The sequence below is a fragment of the Alosa sapidissima genome, chromosome 1 (assembly GCF_018492685.1).
Source record: "Alosa sapidissima isolate fAloSap1 chromosome 1, fAloSap1.pri, whole genome shotgun sequence".
In the NCBI taxonomy this organism is placed as follows: Eukaryota; Metazoa; Chordata; class Actinopteri; order Clupeiformes; family Clupeidae; genus Alosa; species Alosa sapidissima.
Genome location: NC_055957.1, coordinates 14,817,220 through 14,842,916, shown reverse-complemented (window position 1 = coordinate 14,842,916; position 25,697 = coordinate 14,817,220). Strand labels below are relative to the sequence as shown.

The window sequence follows — 25,697 nt, the reverse complement described above, 5'->3', positions numbered from 1 at the left end:
TGCATCGACAATAAAGTTGAATATCATATGAACTAAAGATGACTGAAATCTTGCAAATGTAGAAGAAGAAACATTCACAAAAATCCATGGCATGACCTCTCTTCTTGATAGCTGTTGAAAACTGCATGGGAATGACAGGGATTGTTTTGTTTGTAAATTAATAAATAAATAAATACATGTAAAACTGATACCTTCTGCTTTCCCCAAAAACAATGTAGCCTACAGGTGTACATGACCTTTCATCAGTCCAGTTGCAATGGATGAACTGTGATGAACTGCCCTACTTGTGATTGTTTAGAGATTTTAAAGGTTTTATAACAATGCTACAAATTGTTTGGCTAGTGCTACAAATCTATTCACCTTTGCAGCGCCAGTAGGCTACTTGCTGTGCGGCCAGCACACACACACACACACACACACACACAGGCATGCCAAACAAGCATACACAAAATTTTCAAGAGTGGGGGATGGAGTAGAAGATGGATACAAATTGATTAGGGTGATTTATGTTCGCGGACCGGATGTACAGGACTGAGCGGCAGTCATATTTTGTTTAAGATATGATAGGCTACGAAATAGGCCTAGTTGTTTTCTGCCAGCTAGTTCACTCGTTTAGACTAAAGCAAAACCACGTTGCCATGGATTCTACAAACAAACTCTTTTTAGCTTTAATGTCATTACACCATTACAAACATGGCTTTGAAATGTTTTGTTGGCCGATATCAATGATCTATGTATCTAAAAGGCAAGAAGCGTCTGTGTGTCCTAATGTCTGTGGCACGCATATCTCGCTGACTGTTTGTCAGACTGACCTAAGATTTTGTATGTGGCTCGCGTGTGGCACAAAGGTGTGCAATCTCGATTTTGAAATGCATATTTCAAAATATGCTTATTTACGGTTATTTCAGGGGATCGTTTCAGGGGAGCTCCACCCCATGTCTATTGTGTGGCTAGGTCTCACTTTGATGATAGACAGTCACCGAGAAACACGCTTTGGATTCCGCTTACGCTTTGGTAAATAATATCAATATTGGCAGACGGTAAAAGTAAAATGATGACATCAAAATTTGTCAGTCAACCTTATGAGTGCAGTTATCATTTCAAACTGAGGGGGCATAATTGTACTATAAGACTGCCCGTTTCTCACTCATCAGTGCATCCATGGCAATGTCCCCCCTACCTACTCACCCCACTAAACCCCACTAAACATGGTCCCTCTGTTCTACTCACTCAAAGTGCCTCCACACCCCCAGGACAAGACTTAGAACAAAGAGCCTTCTGTTCTGCTGCCCCTCGTCTGTGGAATGCCCTCTCTGACACTCTGACGGACTGTCACTGCCTATGGACAGTTTCAAACGGAGACTTAAAACATTTATTTTTAGCAAAATATATGACTTTAACCTGGCTAGCTGTTGTTTAATCCTGGTGGCTGTTGCCTCTTATGATACTTAATGTGTTTTTCCTTCTTTCACTGTTTTTAATGTTGCTTTTACCCTGTAACACTTAGATTGGCTGAGAATGTACAGTATAACTGAGTTAATCTGCTCTGCAGGTTGGTCTATAAAAGTGTCCGTTGACGTCTTTGAATATAAGGCTTGTTGTGCTGCACTTTCTGCTGTTCTCATTGTGAACTGTGGGGGGCGCAAATGTAATGTCAAAACCTGCTAAATGAAGCTCCAATGCACCATATGTGTGTGTCAGAATGTTATATAAGAACTGAAGGAGACAGACAGAGTCCAAAGTGAGCTGCATTATCACTGGTAGTAACCACAGTTCAACCATGGAATATTGCATCAGAGTATTCATACTAGTTGCTTATTTCAGTGGTAAGAGATATCTTAAAATGCAATATATACTGTAATGTTTCACACAATTTCTGTATTTGTTTTTAAATATTCTTTTTGTATTTCATGTGGATCTATTGTCTTCACAGTGTGCTCTGCAAAGGGGGACTTCATTACTCAACCTAAAGATGAGACGGGTCTGGAGGGCAGCATGGTGACACTCAGCTGCCAGTATGAGACCACTGCATTAGCATCTCAACAGTATCTTTTCTGGTACCAGCAGAAACCAAACGGATTCCCAAAATATATTCTACAGAAACCAGCTTTAGGACAAGACAATGGCCCAGATTTTAAGAGGAGATTCAATGCTACACTCAACACAGACACAAAAGCTGTTAATCTGACGATCCAGGATCTGCAAGTCTCTGACTCTGCTGTGTACTACTGTGCTCTGCAGCCCACAGTGACAGCTGCAGACTCAGCTCTCATACAAAAACAATCATAGTCAAGAGACACCTGGAAATGGTAATAATACAAATGTGGAAAACATCATTTAATTGATTTTAGTTAAAAAATATTCAGAGAAAATGCACATAATAGTGTTGTGTTTGTAATGTTTTAAAGACAAATATACTTGCCTGATACATTCCCTACTTTCTGATGTGAACACCTACTGTAAAGCGGAGAGGGCAATAAACACTAACCAACCACCAAGATTGTTACATCTGGCACACATAAAAAATATTACTACAAATAATTCTGTGAGTGGCTCAAAGAAATAGCAAACAACATAACAACAACAATGTATTCGTTCCGTGGAGAAAACTGATGACCTAAGTGAGAAATGAATAAATAGAATGTAACTTCTGACAATTCTGAACCATCAATTAAAAGTAAGTGACATTTCTATTGGTCTGACTGACCAGCGGCCACCAGTCACTCCATTTTACTCGTAGCTCTACGCCCACATTGCCCCTTATCCACAGGGAGTGTCAGTGGAGATCGTTTGTGAGCATAATATGCATCCCATCCCTTTTGGACCATGGCCAGCTACCAAGCCACACATTTTATTCTCATTCCTACCATAAATTATAAAGTTGGTTATAGATGGGTGTCCTTTACACAGATACAAACACAGTGCAATGTGTGTCTAACACAAAGCTCATGAAAAACACTATAGGATATACACATCACACTGGGAAATGGTATTTCAACAGTCATAACAGTACAGTGCTGTGCAGATTGATGGCAAGACCTGCTGATGCATGTGTCACGGTCGGGTCTAGAACCCTGGCCGTCGGAGTGGCAAACTGACTTTTAACCCACTAGGCCACTGAAACTAATGACTCAAGTGCAGAGCAGACAAAGTAAGATTAACTGAGTTTATTTCAGGTTTTAGACACAAAAGCTCAGAAGATCCGAAAAAAAGTCAAAAATAGTCCAAAAAGTTAAATCCAAAAACATCAATCCAAGGCGTAATCCAGAAAATCAAAGTCCAAGAGCCAAGCCAGGGTTCAGATAACGGAGTTCAGTCCGAGGGAAGAAAGGCAAACAAATCCAATAGGAGAATCCAAAGGAGATACCTTAAACAGTCTGGGTCAACACAGAGGTAAAGAATCCACAGGGCAAAAACTTCCACAAATTTCCACAAAGGCTTAGAGCTTGAGACACACAGGGTAATCATGAAGACTTAGCAAAGACACAGACAAAGAGCAGGGTTTAAATACACTGACACAATGAGGAAATGAGACATGTGACCAGAGACAATGAGGAACAGGTTAATTGGATAACAAGAGGATTGGGTAACAAGTGACTAGCTAGGGACAGAACAGAAGTTTTTGGCGACATCTAGTGGCCAAAATAGTTAATGCGTGACAGCATGTGTAACTAGATGTACCGCAGCGGTACAAAATATGACTGCCTCCCAGTCCAGCACATTTTTTCCACAAAAATAAATCACGCCTAACTGTCAAACTGTCTCACTAAATTGCACTATGCACACTCAATTATCACTGGTATCTGCTGGACAACAAGTACCAAAACATGAATAGTTCATAGATTTCACATGTAAAATTAATTTTATACAACCCCATCACCATCTTGCCTGTTCATAATTCTGAGAAATTCTTGAATTGTGTGCATGTGTGCGTGTACATGTTTATGTGTGTGTGTGTGTGTGTGTGTGTGTGTGTGTGTGTGCATGCTTGTGGGTGTGCCTGCGTATGTGCCTGTGTGTGTGCATGTGCATGCATGCGTAAATATGTCTACTGTGTGAGTATGTGTCATACGTATGATTACTGTGATGTGTGTGCGTGTGTATCTGTTTATGCACATGTGTGCATTTGGAATGGGTTAACATGACCCCTGGAGGCAAACATACGCAAAAAATTGGTCATCCTAGGCCCTACGGTTCTCAAGATATTCACAGAAAACTCTGTTGGTGTACGGTCACTATAGTCTAGGTCAATTTTTAAAAGAAATTAACCCTGAAGGCAAATCATGTTAATTTTTGGCATACAACATTTTTTTTTTTTTTTTTTAAATATATATTTTTTGGGCTTTTTATGCCTTTAATGACAGGACAGTGAAGAATGACAGGAAGTGAGTGGGAGAGAGAGTCGGGGCGGTTCAGCTCTCTCAGAGCAGTTCATGTGCTGGGGGCCTTGAATGCTGCGGGCAACATCTTATCAAGAGGCGGCCCACATCCCGGAGAGTGAAGGCTCTAGTTAGCTTCTTCCTAGGCTAACTAGCTAACGTTTTTTAGTTTCTTATAATATATTAATTATTCTGTTAGCCTATACATAATCCTCACATAACAATCTTTACATGCTATTACAGATGTATTACATGGTCCTAAACAAATTGTTATGATATGTTATAGTTTACCTGTTACTGCTGAGCATCATGTGAGGGGAGCGACATAATTCACAAGCACCTACTCAGTGTATAGATAGACGGTGTGGCCTCATTCAGGGTATTTGTGTGTGTAGGCGTAAGGGTAGGGAGGGATGGGCAAACATGTCATCATAGCACACTGGACATCAAAACAATAGGCTGAGGTACAATATTTCATTAGTAGGCAAATCTAGTTGTAACAGTTGTATGCCTTTGGCTTAAGAGTTTCAAGCATTTTCTTCAAATACTAAATAAATAGTAAATAAGATAAATAATATAAATATATAGTTAAAATATGGTAATCAACCTTGCTTCTAAACATGTTTCAAGTAAATTCTTCAGAACGCCATCAACCTGTTTCATGGTCCTCTTTTTTCATGAATTATTCATTATCCGAGACAACAATTGTATGTACATTTCAAGCATTTTCTTTAGTCTTGATCTAAAATCTGAGCATGACATTGAATTCCATTTTGGGGCATTATGGGACATTTTTGAGCCTGGCATACAGAAGATTTGAATTCAGCACCCTTCAAAACTCCTAAAAATGTTGTATGCCAAAAATTAACATGATTTGCTTTCGGGACTTTAAATAAGCACATTTTCCAAAATCCTGCCTAGTCTATAAAGTATCTATCTATCTATCTATCTATCTATCTATCTACCTGTGCACACACCTTGGAAACTAGATGATAATGATGATGGTAGTTGTGAATAGCAGCAACCAAAGTCTGAAGTACCATCACAGAGGCTAGCTAGAGTTTCTTACAGCAGCTTCTTCTACTGTGTAATGTAGTTAGCGTTAGCCTTTTCACAACAGCGACACCTCTGTTCAGGAGAATATTGCAACTAGTGTCGCGACCACCACGCGCGAGTATCAAGGGGGCAGGCGAATTCCCGGAAGTGGAAGAATCAGAATGTAAGCTGGAGGGCCCACTTCTCTGCTAACCCCATAGAAGCCCATTCATTTTAGGATTTTTTTGAAATACCATAACTTTATATAACACATATGTACAAATAAATTATTTTATTGTAAGGCCCCCCATGAACAAAAGTTCACGAAACTTGGCATGCATTCGGAGGGTGTCATAATGATCCTACACTTTCAATTTCGTGCAGTTTTGACCATGTCCATGGTCCATGACCATGAAATAAGTGGTAATGGGATGGGTTGACATGCCCCCTTAAGACCAACATACAAAAAAAGATGGACCTCCTAGGCCCTACGGTTCTCAAGATATTCACAGAAAACTGTCTCCGACCACCTACAGGCCAGTTGGTGTATAGTAACATAAATTAATTTATTGTGTGGCCCCCCATGAGCAGAATTTAACGAAACTTGGCATGCATTCAGAGGGTGTCATAATGATCCTACACTTCCAATTTCGTGCAGTTTTGACTATGTTAGGTCACAGATACCTGCGATTAAAACACCTCATTTTTACTTTTTTGTGTTTAACTAGGTGGCGCTATACATGAAAGGAGTGGTTATGGAATGGGTTGACATGGCCCCTTGAGATCAACATACAAAAAAAAATGGTCCTCCTGGTGGTTCCGATGGTTCCATGCTATCCATGTGGGGTTACATGCCCACCAAGTTTTGTGTACCCCTGACTAAAATCTGACTAAACCTATATGACCGCCACTTCGCTGCGTGGCGGTCATAATAATTGATTACATAAAAAGGTTACTCAAGACACGTGATTTTGATATTTTCATGTCTGGGAAAATTTTGGGATTAAGTCATGTTTTGGATTTGTCCCTGCGTGTTACTCTTCTGATGGCGTGGATGTTATGGAGTAATAAGGTATATGGCCACTGGATGGCAGCATTTCTGAATGTATTCTGCAATTCAGTTCCATTCAATTTTATTTACATAGCATCATACCAATGTATATCTCTCATAGCACTTAAAACAACCCAATGTGAGTTTGAGACACTAAGGTGAGAGGAGGAAATCTTGAGTACAACCATGACTAATAAGGGGAACCTATATCTTCTTGGAGACAGCGTGGTAAAGAGACGAGTTGAACTTTTGTATCAGCATAAGTACATTAGCATATGGTGCAGCATTGGTGCAAGAAATGTAGTATGATGTAGTTTGTTATAAAACAATATGCATCATCATCAAATTATATCAGTTCATATTATCACAACATGAGCAAGAGGTCACTTTAGAGGCCAAATAAAAAAATTAAAAAAAAGAGCAACATTCTCATTTATATTCTGAGTACTCATACAACATTTAATATAATATACAGTGTAAAGACTGCGTTGACATGGTAACATTGATCTTTGTAAAAGTGATATTTGAGGTATTGGTATTACAAAATGAACACAGTTGTGATGATGTACAGAGCTTACTCTGTACACATTGTCTGTTAGTCCACTTAAGGTATTCCTGAGTAGCCCCACCTTAGCAGCTCAGCTGATGCTTGATTTGATGCATCAGCCACTTCTGCAGGAGGAGGAGCTGACAGGATGTGTTCTGAAAAACTTTCCCACCCAGATGAGAATGTGAGTTTGAGCTCAATAAGGGCCTATCGTGATCTTCACTGAGTTCACTATGCTTCACTACTTAGTGCTACTCCTCATGACCATAGCAGGTAGAGATAACATTTTTAAATGTAATTTTCACATAACATTTGGTGTAATAATAAATAATAAGCATACAGTATCTGGGATACAAAATTGAATGAATGTCATACCATACGGCAACATTGCTACATGGTTAATATATTTTAGTTCTTAATAAGGAAAATTCTATTTATTTTTCTTCTCATAGGACTCACTCATGGGAATGATATTACTCCAGACAGGACTGAAGTGTCTGATGTGGAGGGATCCGATTTAACCCTTTCATGCAGCTACTCCTATTTAGGTTCACCCAACATGTTTTGGTATCGACAGCATCCAAAATCAGCTCCTCAGCATCTTATGACCTTTGCCTTTGCCGGGCAGAATCAGACATCAGATGTGGACCCTCGTTTGTTTGGGAGAATGACTAAAAACAAACTCTATCTGGATCTCTCCTCTGCTGAACTTTCAGATTCTGCGCTCTACTTTTGTGCCCTGAGGCCCACAGTGAAGACTAACTAGTTAACTGTCACACAAAAACCTAACAGGAAGTTCTGTCTCTACTGTACTCATAATACTACGCTCCTTCCAAAAACACTACAGTCACAGAGTAATACCAAGTGACACATCTTAAATTATGAAATTTTCCAGACTTCTCCTTTTAATTCTGGTTGAGAGAGGATCATACAGCCACTGGTTTAAGTTTCGTTTCCCATCTACTAAATGGATCAAAATAAGTTCCAAAAATACAACTTATAGATAAACAAATGGAAAACCCAGTTATTTTCAACCAAATCTGCTTTAAGGTTGTATAATGTTTAATTTTACCAATCACTCCAGGGATAGAAGTGTCCTCACATTGCAATGCCACTGCAAACCTTGGTGGGGTGAAATCAGTTCATATCACATCACATGGTAAATAATAATGATGTCTTTTGCCTGAAGAAGACCCAGCAGGGTCGAAACGTTGCCTGTTGTGCATTAAATATATGGGAGTCAAAAGCAGTTTTGCGGACATTATATTGTTTTAATTGAGTAGGTAACAACTTTAGTCCTGCACCTGCCAGAAGGTGGGATGTGCACACAATAACTCTTTGCTGAAAATAATAATGATGTGTCATGCATGGCAAAGAAACTGAGTATATAAAATTATACTCCACCTCTCATTCAAAACCTCCCAGGGATCAAGATAAGTCATGTTTATTCTGATCATTTGGAATTGGTGAGATATCTTTTTGATTAATGGGGTTTGTCAGATGGGCACCCTCACCTGTGAATTTAAGTTCCCAATAGCCTTGCCAGTGGTGCTGTCTAGCATCCCATATCCACCCTCCCTAAACTTACACTTGATCAATACCCAACCCAACAACACCTCAGGATACACCTCCAGCATTACTGAGAGACTTCTTCACAACTATGACCGAAGGTCAGTCGAGTCCTTCAGCTATACTTAAAGGCCCATATTTCATAGAATGTGCTCAAGGTCAAATTCACAGCATTCGGTCCCTTAAAACATGAGAATATTAATAGATTATATAACAACATGGTGATAAACTAGAGTGTTAAATGGGTGAGGTGACCCATATATCTGTAAAAGACATGAGAACAGACTTCCCTGATCTGCTTCCCTTCCAAGTCTTCCATCGATAGTTCGGATCTCTTAGCTGTGTGCAGTATTTTTTTTTTTACTGGTGACAGATACATTTCCTGTGTCTTGTTTCATCTCCAGTGAGCAGACAATCTGATAAACACACACAATAGCACATCAGAAAGAGCACATTACTGACTTGCTGCTGCATCAGACTTATGGAGAAAGCACTTCTTCTGATCCTCTTTATGTCTACAGGTAAACTGTAAAACAAACCAAAGAAATAATTATTCAAGAAATCATTTTTATTCTTTCTGTATTGTTACATGGTACTGTTGGGGTTAGTAGCCATAATTCTAATTTGAATTGTTTGATATTATCCATGGATTTTTTTTTTTTCATTTGTTTTTTTTTTTTATTCATTTTCATTTCAGACATAATGGCTGACAGATTGGATCCCGAGAGACAGACAATCTCTCACTCTCTCTCAAGGGGACTCAGTGAAAATGAAATGCACATTTGTAGCCAGCAGCAGTAACATTTGGATTTACTGGTACAGAAAGCATCCAAATGAAGCTCCACAGTATTTACTGTTGAAAGGGGCTCGATCTTTGACATATGAACATAAATCTGACCAACGGTTTCAGGTTACTACAGAGCACTCATCTACTGAACTCATTATTAATGGCGTGACTTTGGCAGACACAGCTCTCTACTACTGTGCCCTGAGGGTTGTTACCCAGTGATACAAAGTCAGCAAGAAGCTGAACAAAAACTAATTTGTCTTTCATGCCAACAGACATCAAAGACATTTCCTGTTAGTGTTCTCATCACAGTTGCCTGTCATCTGATTTTTGGAGTTGAACACTGACTGTGGTCACACCTGTTACCAGAAATAAATGCTATTAGACTGTAGTAACTCATGGCTGTTACCAGAAATAAAAGCTATTAAACTGTACGGTAACTCATGGTTGTTACCAGAAATAAATGCTATTAAACTGTACAGTAACCCATGGCTGTTACCAGAAATAAATGCTATTAAACTGTACAGTAACTCATACAAATACATATCAATACACTTTAGAAATTATGCTAATACAGAGGAAAGGTGTACTGTACATATACATATGTATCAGGGTATTTTCCACGGTGGCCAATCAACATTACACAACATGGCTGTGAGGTTTTTAAACAGGCAAGGTCCTTCATCTGTACTTTGTTGAATTAGGCCCATGATATCTACAGAATTAGGCCCATGACATCTACAAAATGCTCAACACAGAATGCTTTGTGTGCAAAACTGCACAAAGCAAATGTAATCTTTCGGGAATATTAACATCGGCAAACAGTAAAAGTAAAAAGTTAACATCAAAATGTGTTAGTCTACCTTATGATGCACTTATCATTTCAAACTGAGGGGACATAACTGTATTATAAGACTGCTGGTTTCTCACTCACCAGTGCATCCATGGCAATGCACCCCTTACCTACTCACCCCACTAATCTCAAGATGATCCCTCCATTCTACTCACTCAAAGCGTCTCCACACCCCCAGGACAAGACTTAGAACAATGGGTGATCGGGCCTTCTTCTCTGCTGCCCCTTATGGAATGTCCTCTCTTAAAAACGTAAAACATTAATTTTTTAGCAGACTAAAACCTGGCTAGCTGCTTTTTTAACCCTATAATTGCTGCTGCCTATTATAATATCTTAATGTTTTTTTTTTATTTCTTTCAGTGTTTTTAATGTTTAAATGTCTTTTGCCCTGTAGCACATAGAGATTGGCTGAAAATGTATAACTGAATGAATTTTCTCTGCAGGTTGGTCTGGAAAAGAGTCCATTGATGTCTTTGTTAAGGCTTGTCGCTCTGTACTTTGTGCTGTTCTCATTGTGAACTTAGGGGGGCGCAAATGTAATGTCAAAACCTGCAGAATGAAGCTCCAGTGCACCATATGTGTGTGTCAGAATGTGATATAAGAACTGAAGGAGACAGAGAGAGTCCAAAGTGAGCCAGTCACCACAGTTCAACCATGGAATATCGCATAAAGACATTCATTCTAGCTGTTTATTTCAGTGGTAAGAAATATCCTAAAATGCAGTATAGATAGATAGATAGATAGATAGATAGATACTTTATTGATCCCTAAGGGGAAATTCAAGATACAGTATACTGTAATGTTTAATCATATTTTTCAATCTTTTTGGTATTTCATGTGGCTCTGTTGTCTTCACAGTGTGCTCTGTAAAGGGTGACTCTGTTACTCAACCTAAAGATGAGACGGGTCTTGAAGGCAGCATGGTGACCCTCAGCTGTCAGTATGAGACCACAGCGTCCACTGCTAATCAGTACCTCTTCTGGTACCAGCAGAAAACAAACGGATTCCCAAAATATATTCTACAGAAACCAGCTTTAGGACAAGACAATGGCCCAGATTTTAAGGGGAGATTCAATGCTACACTCAACACAGACACAAAAGCTGTTAATCTGACGATCCAGGATCTGCAAGTCTCTGACTCTGCTGTGTACTACTGTGCCCTGCAGCCCACAGTGACAGCTGCAGACTCAGCTCTCATACAAAAACTGTCTTAGTCAAGAGACACCTGAAAATGGTAATGACACAAATGTGGAAAACATCATTTACACTGAATTGATTTTAGTTAAAACATATTCAGAGAAAATGCACAAATGTACTAGATCCTCGTCTGATGGTGAGGCAGAGAGTGACGGAATCTATGCTTATATTAGTGCTGGCAATGAACAAACATATGTACTGGGCAAAAATGTAAGCAAAAGGAATAATAGTTTGCGATAAAAAGGGAAAAGGGAATAACAATATCACTTTCTCCAGCACCTGTTTTATCCAGCAGGTGAACCAACATGTCACACTGACATTGTAAATGCCTGTTGTTAGCTAGCCTATCTCTAAATAGAGACTGTGAATGCCAGGCACCATCTTTCAGGATATCATCTGTCAGGCAATCTCAGGGTATCACCTCTAATGGCACAAAGAATTTTGCTAACACTTTACTTGAAGGTGTCTACATAAGAGTGACATGACACTGTCATAACACTAACCCTAACTTGTCATAACAAAAACTGAATTACACTTGACAGAAGCGAGTGAAAGAAGTGTTATGTCATGAACAATAATAACTTGTTCATAATGTTTATTACACATTCATGACAACCTGTCTTGTTTCCAGGGGATGAGGTTACACAATTATTGCACAGTATTAAAACATGACACTAGAGGCAGTGAAAGACAGTGAAAGAGAGAGAAAATAAAAACAGCATAATAAGCTACATTGTTTGTTGGCTGTCATCACAGTTCAATTATATGACTATAGCAGAACGATGCTGTCTCTCATTTTAGCAACCCATAGGCAAAATAATTTGCTATAAATCCTAAATGCATGTCTACAGATTACTAATTCTTTGTGCCATTAAAACAAGCAAATTAATTTAATGTTTATTGTCTATGGCTATGTCCATAGTATGTCTATGTCTGTATTTAAAGCATGTCTATGTCTGCATGGGAAAGTAAGAAACGAAATTTCAATTCTTTGTATGACCAGTGCATGTAAAGAAATTGACAATAAAAGCCGACTTGACTTGACTTGACTTGACAAATTGTGTCCATCATTGCTACCCACATTAAAGCTGCAGTTGGAAAGTCTGACAGATTGAGGGGACTTGAGGAGCCAAAATATTCAATGTTTACAACTCTCATGCCCCTCCCCCACTACCACTGAGCACCCTCTCATCGAGTTTGTGCTCTTACATAAAATACAAATTACCTGATAGATTTGTCAAACTGTTGACTTTGGTCTGTCATTTTCTTTTCAAATACATTCATTTTTTGTCCAATATTCAATGGTATAACATAGTGTTTTTATTATTGTTGTTTATTTGACACTGGTACATATCCTGATCAGGCACCTCAATGGCTTCTATATAAAGATGTCCTAAAGGTGTCCCTTACCACTGGTTCAGTACTCTTTGTACTTGTCAACATTACCCACCTCTAACATGCGTTTACTGAACTCATAATTGAAGATTTGGCTCTGGCAGAAACAGCTCTCTATCACTCCTCTACTCCTCTCGTGCTCTTGTAGAAAAAAGATACAGAGTCACTCTTACACAACTGCAGCTTATTTTCCAGAGTCTTCTGGGCAGAACCGGCTTCGTGGGGTCCTATGGGGCCCTAAGCATATGGGCCCTATAACATACTTTGATTTGGGAACCCCCCACCACCTTAGCGCCACCAATAATATTGAATATGATCTATGCTTGATCAATTACACCAGTGGCGATCCTTAGACGTTATTGAATTATGACTTCTATGTCAGTGGGCTATAATGAGGTCATCATGTCATTACCGGGCTAGATTTACCCTGCACTGTTCTCATCTAGCATGAAACAGCAAGTTAAACTCGTTTCCTCATTATCTTCCCCAAGGAACAGGCGGAGTGTCGTATTTGGATGAATTTAATGAAGAAAAGGTAAATCAGCAATAAATACAAATTACACAGGTAAGTGCTACAAATTATAATTTTTCTTTCACAGGTTATGGTAATTTTTTAGCCTTTCAGGTAAATATGTTTCTACTTAACCAAATCACATAATCCCATAGTGTAAAATATCTAAGTTTTCCTTTCATTAGCAAATTGGTAATGATGGTTAAAAGTGATTAGGGGAGAGGCGAGAGACACGTATGGAGCACAGCTAAAGACGCACTGTCACAAGATAAGCAACTCTTTGAACTCACTTTGCCAATGAGTTCAAATAATAGAGGAGTGCAAATGCGTGAAGGCTATGCTAGGTTTTAGTAAAGCATGGTTTAGTGCAGTGGTTCTTAAACGTTTTGTCTGGCGGCCCCCCAAAAAACATGGGCCAAGTCTCGTGACACCCTTCTCTCTAACCGACATAATTTGGTTTTGAAATGTTGTGAGATGGGGATTGGAAGCAAAGGCAGAAAATGTCTTCTCACATAGGTATAGGTCAACATCAAAGGCATTATGTCAATGGGAGCCTTTGACTAAAAACCTTTATAAAAAATCAAATGCAAATCATTTCGCGACCGCTCCAATATTTTTGCCGACCTAAGTTTGAGAACCACTGGTTTAGTGGGATGACTATTCCATACGGTCTCGTAAGCAGCCTCCTTCAAATGCGCCGTTGAATGTCAAAATACCGATGAATTTATTTGATATCGTGCTTTGCGCCGTTAAAGGGAATGACAGATGTCATTCTCATTGGTTTAAATGATGTTAGGCCCAAAACACACCCATGACTGATTAAAAAAAAAATGAGAAACACCTTGTTGCGCCATGCGCTCAACGTTTGATAACGAAAACCCTCCCAGTGTGGACTGGACATCCTACTAAATTTGAATAAGCTTTTGACGAGTGACGATGACTGTCATGATAGGGCCCTGATATTCACATGCCATCAGAAGGACCTGGCGAATGGGTGGGCGTGACCTGGTCTGCCCCGCAGCTTGATGGGAACATTTTTTTTTCAGTTTTATCATTATCCTTATCACCAAAGATATTATGAAGTTCACCAACCCTCTACCAGTCAGAGGAGGAGCTGAACAGACAGCATCATGGTGACATCAGATTTAAGTGAAGGTGAAGAACTGATTCCAAGCAGATCTGCATACCACCCTGCCTCATGAACTACACTATGGACATTACCATGAGGATTCATGTAGCACTGCTACTGTTTTTAGCCTTCTTAGGTAAGAGCAGTTCTACATTTGCAATAGTATTACACAGCAAAATTATTATTATTATTATTATTATTATTATTATTATTATTATTATTTTAAAGAATGAGAATGAAAACAGCAGCATATACACTATTATGCATACTGATATATGCACTCTCATTCATAGCTGTTATATTTACCTATTTCAGGTTACATACATTTTTGTTTCTTTTCCTCTGGCAGGGCTCATCAATGCTGATATGATTACTCCAGATAGTACTGAGGTCTCTCATGTGGAGGGATCTGGTTTAACCCTTTCATGCAGCTACTCCTCCTCAAATCCACAGTCTTGACAGTGGTACAGGGGTATCACCAGCATCCAAACTCAGCTCCTCAGCATCTTCTCAGCATGTTCTCTCCTGGGCCAAATCAGACGTCAGATGTGGACCCTCGTCTGTCATATTCCACAACACTCAACATAACTTCAAAAACAGTTCCTTTGACCATCCAGAGTCTGAAAGTGTTGCACTCTGTTGTCTACACTGCTGTGTATTTCTGTTCCCTGAGCTCCACAGTGTCACTCAACCCTCCGACAAAAACTCTCTACTCACACTTACACCTTAAATGCAAATACTGGCATGCAAGTGCTTTAAATGCCATTTCATTTAAAGGGACACCAGGCAAACCTGATGCTTTTTCTCTACGAAACTCCCCCTCGCTCGGTCTGAAGCTCTTTTCCTTTTCTTTGCGTCTTCCATCAAGGGTTTTCGCTGCTTTTATTTTTCTTATCTATTTGTTTATTCATTCAACATTGTGGGGGCTCATCGTTGTTAACAAATCAATTGATTTGAAGTAATTCACAAAAATGGATTACTGAGCACAAGTGTCAGTAATATATACATCAAACATTCTTTTCACAAATACACAAGCAAATGAGAAGTCTTCCAAATTGTCAACATGTAAGTCTATGATAGCTTCAGCAAAAGTTCTACTAGGAAGTCTCGTAGTGTAGCTTACTCCTCCCATGCTTACACGGAGCCAATCTTAGCGTTGCCTACTTTCGGGAAAGCCCCGCAATCTGATCATTCACTCATTCAATCAGCGCTAGCCTATAGGAATTCAGTGGGCTCTTTAAATATGTACCACCTAACACTGCTTCTGCTTCTCAGTTCGCTGACTTTGACGTCCTAGCTTAGGCTAGCTTTGGCTCTCTGCATTTTTACATTCGCCCCTTCTGCCCTCAGTGGCGTTACTTGTTACAATCCTACCGCGCTCGTTTGCTGCGCTGTTCAGACCCGTGCGTCCTTCAGTCAGGGCCACTGCATGTCGCTTCATCGCTAATCTCTGCCTATCGGAGCCAGTCACGCTCACGCTGTTGCAGCCTTCAATTCACGATAGCATACTGCCGGGTCGCCGTCCTCGCGCAACTCTGTTGCAGGCCCATGTTGTTTTCGACAACAATTTCTCAAGCTTCAGCGTCTGGTCGGTAAGGTTATCGTGCTCTCTTCCCAAGCTCCTCGAGCTGGGCTACACTCTACCCACTGTCATGCAACCTGCTTGCCAACGATATTCGTCGGGCAGCAAACAAACTGACTTGTCTGACACGGTTTAACTTTCACTTAAGCCTCCTTACATAATTCCTGCTGATTTTATAATCCTTGCGATTTGTGCTGTAAATTGCTGGCCTGCACCACGCTGCCGTTGAACCCAACCCTGTATTAAGACCTGTTTAATTGATGTTCTACACTCACTGTGGTTATCTCGATGTCTACCTTGGTTGAGCGTCGTCAAACCAGTTGTCTTTTTGTGTAGCCTCTTAATTTGCCTCGCTGCTCGTTGGGCTGCATAGGCTTTAGGCTAGGCTACTCGTCTGCTGGACCTTCTGTTCAGGTATCACTCCTTGTGCATGGCTGCGGGAAGCCAGTTCATCGTTGCATTCGTTTAATCATCCGGGATTGCGTCCCATACCTTCTGGTAGGAAGTCTACACGGCCTTCCTCGGGTGATTCTCTACATGCACTTGCCGTTGCTCAAACTACTCTCAGCTACCGCTGATCTGTGATGTCCCAGGTATGCCGTGATGTCCCCTACGTTCTCAGCTATCTGGGTTCTCAATTTTGGGGGGTCTTACACCAAAGCTCGAACCAAAATGACGGCACGCCGGCCCATGGTCATCAATTGCCAGTCAAACGGAGCGGTCCATCATCACTGGCAGACTCAAGTCTCCTTCAGGCCAACGCCGCGCCCTTCATGCACTCTCTTTAGACACAACGGGTCTCTGCGTATCCACGTGATTTCAGCCCATCTAGTCATGCCATCAGTCACATTGATTGCTGACTCGAATTGCCGTTTTAGCAGGATCCTCTGCAAATGTGTGCTCTAATTTCCATTCTCCTATTTTGCCTTGGCTGTTTTGTTTTTGGCAGATATGCTCACCCGAAGTGATCGCGCCAGGGAGGACGTGCAAGTTCCTTTTACATTCTCCTTCAGTTCGTCGTGCAGTTCGTCAATGGAGAAGCAGTTCCACATATCACACTAACATCTACTTTCTTACAGGGATGGCAGTGCCGGTTCACAGAATCACGCAATCGTGTGGATCATGTTTCCAGTTCATACTGGAGGGGGGTCATCCCTCCGTCTTCACAAATCTCCCGAAGGCCAGCGCTTTCGAGGATATCTCCTCTTGTAGCACGGCTTAAAACTAGCCTTCCTAATCCCAGCACTTATCACCTGTCTAGAACTGACTCTTGACTGTGTAAAACCGGCACTCACTGATGCACTTTTCGTTATTGTGCTCTACCTTGTAAATTGTTTTTAATTGCACTGGCATTGTGGGAGAATTGTTTTAGCTTTAACCTGTTTGCCGTCACGTTGGTCTAGGTTGCCCTAGACGCTGGTTGCCCAGCTCACTGTCCAGGTTGCCTTGGACGCCGGTTGCCCGGCTCATGACGCTCGTCTAGGTTGCCCTAGACGCTGGTTGCCCAGTTTGGTCCAGGTGGCCCTGGATGCCGGTTGCCCGGCCGTCATGTCTGTCTGGGTTGCCCTGGACGCTGGTTGCCCAGCTCGACGCAATTGGATGACACTACATCTGTCATCTGTTTAGATCGCCTCTGGCCCGCTATATCAGCTACACATATATTGGTTCCCCGCGATGCAAGGGGCAAAAGTTACGTGCATCATACTCCTTGCCAGACTCGAGTCTCTCCCTGAGCAAACGCTTCCGTGAGAACTCTGGATTCCCAGGGTACATTGTCAGTCGCTTTGATTAAAAATGTCCTGGCCACATGGAATGTCACGTGAATGCACACCCCTCCACTCACTCAGGGGCCAGTGCTTGGCGCATGACTAATATAATTTCTGCATCCAGTTGGGCGATATGTATTGCTTATTCTCTCCTCATTGCTACCTTTACTCATTGTCTCTCCAGCAGCCAGTTCTAAACTGTACTATCCTGCCACAGTGGTGCAGCTGGTATAGCAAGCTCGCGTTAAGTCATTCTCAGAGCTCCTCTGCACTCTGAGATGCATAAGCACCATGGTGGTACCCCAGCACTCATCTGTTCGTTGTCTCGTCATATTTCAGTAACATATGTTTCTTCCTCCTGTCACATACAGGCATGAATTGTCCTGAAGTCCTTTGTCTACGTCGCAAGGTCATGCTTCCCTTGCATTACTGATGCTGCTCATCTTATTTTGGGGGGCTTTCCAAGAGCAGGTGCTAAGGTGTAGCTCACACGCATCCATCTTGGCCTTGGGTCTGCAGCTCAATGCATTCATCTCACTCTAGCCGCCGCAGGTGAGCTATCGAACCAGAACACACATCTGGCTTCACAAGCACTAGTCTTCTACAAAACTAGTCATAATGCTTATCTATCCTAAATATTAAACCACATGACTTCGATGCGAATATACTCAAGCACCCATATCAACTAACTCATTGCTCTGGTCCCAAGCATCTGCAACCACAAGCTCTATTCCCCTGCATTGATCCTGAGTACATCATGTTTAACCTTTTAACCCTAACCATGTTTTGCTTCCCTGGTCCCCGTTCACTACCTTAAACTACGGCTCACACTTTACCTGATTTTCAGCAGCCATCTAGCTAACGTGCTGCTTAAATGTAACCTCTCTTCAAAGAGGTTCACTTCTCACTCATTCCGCATCGGCGCAGCCAAGACTGCCAGCCAAAAAGGGCTATCCACGTCATCCATCAGGATGCATCAAACTAACTCCTCTTGACATTTTCGATGCTCAGAAGTTGCTCTCCCATGTTAACTCAGGTACCTCTTTTACCTTCACAAATCCTGGTGGCGGTGGTTAAATTCTGGCATTCGCCTTGCACTAATCGCTGAAACATATTGGGGCCCAGCATGCCGGTAGCTTGTGGTGATTTAGTCTCAGCCATGGGCATGCTGCCCTTTTCACTGGTTGCCCAGCTCGTTCGACGCTTATGGTTCAGGTCACTTCTCGCCGGTCGCCCGGCTCGTGATGCACGTCTAGGTTGCCCTAGACACTGGTTGCCCAGTTTGGTCCAGGTTGCCCTGGATGCCGGTCACCCGGCCATCACATCGGTCTAGGTTGCCCTATACGCTGGTTGACCAGCTCATGGTTCAGGTCTCACCGTACGCCGGTTGCCCGGCTCGTGACGCTCGTCTAGGTTGCCCTAGACACTGGTTACCCAGTTCGGTCCAGGTTGCCCTGGATGCCGGTCGCCCGGCCGTCACGTTGGTCTAGGTTGCCCTAGACGCTGGTTGCCCAGCTCACTGTCCAGGTTGCCTTGGACGCCGGTTGCCCGGCTCATGACGCTCGTCTAGGTTGCCCTAGACGCTGGTTGCCCAGTTTGGTCCAGGTGGCCCTGGATGCCGGTTGCCCGGCCGTCATGTCTGTCTAGGTTGCCCTAGACGCTGGTTGCCCAGCTCATGGTTCAGGTCGCGTCGTACGCCGGTTGCCCGGCTCGTGACACTCGTCTAGGTTGCCCTAGACGCTGGTTGCCCAGTTCGGTCCAGGTTGCCCTGGATGCCGGTCGCCCGGCCGTCACGTTGGTCTAGGTTGCCCTAGACGCTGGTTGCCCAGCTAATGGTCCAGGTTGCCTTGGACGCCGGTAGCCCGGCACGTCTCGTGGTCTAGGTTGCCCTAGACGCTGGTTGCCCAGCTCGCATAAGCACTAAAGTCCAGGTTGCTCTGGATGCCGGTGGCCTGGCTCGTCACGATGTACTAGCTTGCTAGTCACTGGGCGCCCAGATCGTGAAGTGCTTATGGTCCAGGTTGCCCTGGACGCCGGTTGCCCGGCCGCCACATTGGTCTAGGTTGCCCTAGACGCTGGTTGCCCAGCTCGTCAAGCTTCTAAATCCCACTAAAGCGAAAGCATGCTGCGGGCCCCACTACAACCCTAGGTTAATGGTTAACACCTAGCTACTTTAAAATTCTGTCGGGGTTGCCTTGGACGCCGGTTGCCCGGCTCATGACGCTCGTCTAGGTTGCCCTAGACGCTGGTTGCCCACGTTGGCACAACGTCTTCACCCCGGCCCAGTCATGCTATTTAATTCATCTTGTATGTATACTAATGTCTCTGCTCCTCTCAGAACCAGATTACTGAGTCACCGCCCTGGCGGGCATCACTCATCCTTTTGGGGGTAGGCTCCCCGCCCCTGCCTTCATCCATCGGCAGGAGACGAGATCCTCTCATCGCTGGACGGATCCGAGACGGGGCCTACGCCAAAGACTGTTACCTATTCAGGACTCTATCATGCTTGCATCCAAGCCGTTCCTTTACTAATTAAATTGTTAACTGATTCTATTCTGTCTACTGAGTCTTTCTGGTAGAAATGATAGCTTCAGCGAAAGTTCTACTAGGAAGTCTCGTAGTGTAGCTTACTCCTCCCATGCTTACACGGAGCCAATCTTAGCGTTGCCTACTTTCGGGAAAGCCCCGCAATCTGATCATTCACTCATTCAATCAGCGCTAGCCTATAGGAATTCAGTGGGCTCTTTAAATATGTACCACCTAACACTGCTTCTGCTTCTCAGTACGCTGACTTTGACGTCCCCTCCACCTCCCCTCCAGCCACCTCTGCCAGCAGTCCACGTCCATCGGGCACGGTATGCCTACCACATCTTCCTTCAGCCACCGCCACCAGTTGGTCCCCGTCTCGTCGAGGGGGGTAGGCTCCCCGCCCCTGCCTTCATCCATCGGCAGGAGACGAGATCCTCTCATCGCTGGACGGATCCGAGACGGGGCCTACGCCAAAGACTGTTACCTATTCAGGACTCTATCATGCTTGCATCCAAGCCGTTCCTTTACTAATTAAATTGTTAACTGATTCTATTCTGTCTACTGAGTCTTTCTGGTAGAACTTTGGATACATTTGTAACACATCAGAGTGCAGAGTGATTGGTTCAATTATGATCACTGTCAGTATAAGAGCTCTCCAATCAGCATCCTCTGCTGCTGACTCTGCTACTGGATGTGGGCATTGACTGGAGGAGGAGCATAGAAGACACATTTTGTCTCCTCAGTCGGGTTGTAGGCCTTGCAACATGTTTGAAGGGTTCAGTTCAAGCTGTATTTGTTTTTTGGAGATGACGTTAACAATGCTACTCTACAGAGTTCTTTGGCTCAACATCCTAACAGGTATCATATAAATGGGCAGATATTGCAGGTGTGAGGGAGTACCGTCACTACAGTTGAGTATGCACTCTGACTACCTTACCAACGGGCCTGGCTCTTTGGCGATGCAATTAAGCTGCAAGTTGAGTGCCTGCATGGAGACTTAGATTCAGGACCGGGTGGTGTCACTGCTCTCTCCATTTGCTACAACAGGGTTCTGCATTCTGATGCATGAAGAATCAACTTATTTAAGAACATTCCATATTATGTTATTGAATAATATTTGAAATTATTTCAAACATTTCAAATATATTTTAAGGTGTTTGCACAGGACAGAAAATTAGTCCAGACAGAACTGAAGTTTCGCCAGAGGAAGGATCTAATGTAACCTTGTCCTGTAGCTACTCTTCAGCATACTCTGCAGGGGTATCGCCAGTATCCCAGATCAGCTCCACAGTTCCTCCTGCTCATGCTACACAGCACTGGAGAACCCCAAATATCAAAAGAAGATCCTCACCTGCTTGTGAAACTAAACCAAATGAAAACTCAAGTGTTTCTGGACATCTCCTGTGTTCAAGTCTCTGACTCTGCACTGTACTACTGTGCTCTGAGGCCCACAGTGACACTAAACCACAGACTGCCGTACAAAAACCTGACTGACAGTGAAGGATTTTGCAGCTCTGTTGTCTGAAATGCAGGGACACAGAACACTAATTGAATACAATTATATAATTATATATAACATATATTATTATACAATACGACATACAATTATATATAACAAATAACATATAACATTTATATAATTAAACAAATCTTCAGGGGTTGAATAGAAATTATTCTCTGGAAAGTAGGTTACAGTTTCAAATATGCCATTTAAATATGTAGCCCACCTGTTCAAAGCATTTGAGTAGGATGCCATCAAGTGGATAACATGTGTTATGGCCTTCAAATCTTATGTTATAGTGTCATCAGAGACTTTCTACTGAGGAGACACAGCACTCAAAGAATCTCCCATACAAAAATGTATGGGATTAGTTTGTTAAGCAAACATGGCAGTCGTATTGACAGTCCTACACATATTCCGCCGCTTCCAGGTGAATACATTTGTGTGTTCACGTGATTCGTGAAGCCTTGCACACAGGCATTTCTGCCTGAAAGAGATGCCTGATAAGTGGCCAAAAAGCATTACAATATGGATGCCGAGTGCAGGGACTTGCCTAAAATGACTTTGGTGTCACCACTGTCAGTATCCAAGCTGCACATATAGTCATATCTACAAATAAAGAATTAACTCTTTGATCAACAACATATGCGTGATCACTTCATTCATTTGTCCATTCATCATGTTCATTATCATGTTCATAATAATAATAACACCAAGGTAACCAAAACCCAATAACCTTTATTATAAACCTACAGTATATAATAATTATTTTTTATGACAGATATACAAAAACAAAAACAAAAAAAGCATGCAGATGAATCAAAATGTAGAATGTTCTTTAATTTCTTTCCAGACGAATTTCTGTTTATTCAGAGTCTGGCATCATTCTAGGAGGAGCACTGAGATCTCTGCTCAAGGGTTGTCTTATTTAATACTACTACTACACCTAGTTTTGGTATCAACAGCATACAAAATCAGCTCCTCAGTATCTTATCAGTATTTGGGGCAAAACCAGACCTCAGCTGTAGATCCTCATCTGTCTGCAAGGTAGCAAACTCACAGATTGTTGATATTAAACGAAAACAATGGCAATGCCTATTGCAAATAAATGCATAAACTATGCCTAGGAAAACAATGACATTGTGCTTGATTCCTAATTTCATGTCTCTGAACCTCACAGTGTCAGATGGTGTTCTTTATGAAATTGAAAAAAATGTATATAATTTAAAAAGACGTACTTTGGAAAATAGATTTTATTTTTGTGCAACTACATTTGTGTATCTACATTGTAGATACCGAATAGCATACATCCAAAGACAGGTTTTCAAACCTTGCCTGCCATGAAGCATGACCTTTTAAGATGTTCAGACCAATAAAGCACTTCATTCAAATTCACAAGCGAACATCTATCATACGTTTATTATTATTTATTGTAAAAACTATCCAATGCATACAGTGTGGAACTGTATCAGTAAGGTTTTCACAAAGTCATTTCTGTTTGTATCGGAGCCAGGAGGGAGGAGCTAGAGAGAGAGATGACGTCACAATGCCTACCCATGGGAAACTTGTCTTCACAGGACTGACATTCAAATTGTGTTACTTTAGCAGACCTCACAGTTGCAAACCTCCAAAATGATTTTCTTTCTAGGCATATTACTTATGGACCTCTCAGGTAAACACAATGTTTTGTGGCATGCTGTTGGTCGTTATGAACTTTCAGAATTTAGCACTTCTGTCAAATAATGGAGAAAGAGACATAACAACAGATAAAAATAAAATATTTTTTTCTTTTTAATTGTCTTATTTTACTTTTTATCATTTGTTAATTTGTTTGTTGTCTGTTTTGTCTTGTGTTTATTATTTTTGAAATATATCTGTCATGTCTTGGTGTCACGGGTACGCTGGTGACTACGTTGCTCCGTCTGGTATCTTTTGTTTTGTGTGTTAATGTATTGTATGCCAGGGGGCCTAGTAACGGGGACGCTGGGCAGATGTGCTGCTCCTTTTGGCCTATTTTTGTTTGATTAATGATTTGTTTGCTGTTTAATTTGTTTGTTCGTCTGTCTGTGCTAGGCTTGGCGAGTGACGCCGTTCCAGTCCAGCACATAATTGTTTTTATTAGATTCTTTGTTTAAACTCAGGGCATTGCTGTAAAAGAGTTTAATGCTCAGTCAATTTACCCTAATTAAACAATGTTTGATGATGATGATGATGATGAAATATGACATACCATCTCTTTTCAGGTAACGCCCATGGGAACAAAATCACTCCAAACAGTGTTGAACTCAACATGATTGAGGGACATAATTTAACCCTCTCCTGCAGCATTAGTTACAGCTCTGGAGACTATCTACAGTGGTATCGACAGTACCCAAGATCAGCACCTCAGTTTCTCTTGTTCATCCTTAGTGATAAGACAGAAACATCAAATGTGGATCCTCGATTCTCTGGGAGAATGAATAAGGAGAAAAGTCAAATGTTCCTGGAGCTCACTGCAGCTGAACTCACAGACTCTGCTCTCTACTACTGTGCCATGAGGCCCACAGTGAAGGAAATGGGCTAACTGTTGTACAAAAACTCACATGGCATGACAAGACATGAAATAAAATGCACCATATCTTCATTCACATTCCAATCAGGAGGTATGGATGAATTGTTTAAGCCTACGGAGATTAAAGTCATCAAATGAATACATACAAGTTTATTTATGTTTATTATGATTACATTCATGTTCATGATCCATCAAATTAATTCTCTAACCCCTGTTTACTGAACCTCTGCAGGAGCCAATGAGTCATTCTAAATCATAACATGTAAAACAATGTTTATTTTGTCCAATTGTAGCTCACATTCAGTGTTTTATATTAAATGTATTTGACTGTATGTCACAGAAAACTCAGCTGCACTTGGACTGCAATATCCGTGGGAACCAGGGTGGGGCGACATTTCAACACTACATGTCGATTAGATGTAGATGTTTATTTGTGTCTCAGAGCTGAAAGACATTAGACAGCTCGTGTCATTGCACAAAATAGTCATGACCCTCTGGAGAAATATATTACACATTCTGATTGTTTCTTACTGTGGTAAGTAAACTTTTCCACCCAGCTTCACCTTAGTGATTGATAGTTTAATTTGTTAAATGTTTAGTACTTAAGTTAATAGCTGCCAATCTGGACATTTTTCTTATCTCGTAAAATGTCTGATGTCTTTTGTTTTTTATTTATTTTTTTTACAGTTGACGGAGGGATTTCAGTGGAAATGCATGGATTCCAGTTTCTTCCAGTAGCAGCAACTGGAATCCATGCATTTCCACGGAATTATTTTTGGAATCTGATCCCTTATCATACCTGTTCATTCTTACTCGTTGCTCGACTTATCGTGACTAAATTCAAGATGGCTGCAAACGCTAAACTTCATGAAGATACTGTCTGTAGAAATCGTCTTGTAAGTAAACTACCAGTGCTTTTTCAAAGTTCTCAATGTCTCATTTTAAATGTCAGGGCCCTCGGAAGTCTACCAATGGAGTGTGGAGATACATTGAGCCTCGTAAATGGGGTGTAAAACAGTGATTTATTTGCATGGCTAGCCTGATGCCGAAGCACCACTATTGGTAGCATCGGCTAACTAGCGCCAGATTTTGGAGTGCAGGGGACAAGCCGAGATGGGCTATGAGACATACGTTCACACTCGGTATCATGTTTCAATACACTTTAGGTCAATATCACACCGGAATTCTCCTTTATAGCTCAACTCAACACCACTGTGAAATCTGTCCCTTTAACAATCCAAAATCTGCAAGTGTCTGACTCTGCTCAGATCTAACTGACTACAGTACAGTAAATCATTGTGTAAAATATCTGGTG

At 41.7% G+C, this 25,697-nt stretch overlaps 3 gene segments (V, D, J or C); all 3 read left to right on the top strand.

The window, feature by feature from the left end:
• The first annotated feature begins 1,694 nt into the window (after nt 1-1,694).
• Nucleotides 1,695-4,641, top strand: LOC121723974. The segment is given in 4 exon segments: nt 1,695-1,826; nt 1,934-2,247; nt 4,375-4,379; nt 4,623-4,641. Coding segments are annotated over 4 exon segments (384 nt in total).
• A 6,234-nt stretch (nt 4,642-10,875) lies between these two features.
• On the top strand, nt 10,876-11,435 carry LOC121723879. The segment is given in 2 exon segments: nt 10,876-10,921; nt 11,080-11,435. Coding segments are annotated over 2 exon segments (402 nt in total).
• An 11,951-nt stretch (nt 11,436-23,386) lies between these two features.
• On the top strand, nt 23,387-24,669 carry LOC121718820. The segment is given in 2 exon segments: nt 23,387-23,503; nt 24,075-24,669. Coding segments are annotated over 2 exon segments (360 nt in total).
• Nucleotides 24,670-25,697: the final 1,028 nt, after the last annotated feature.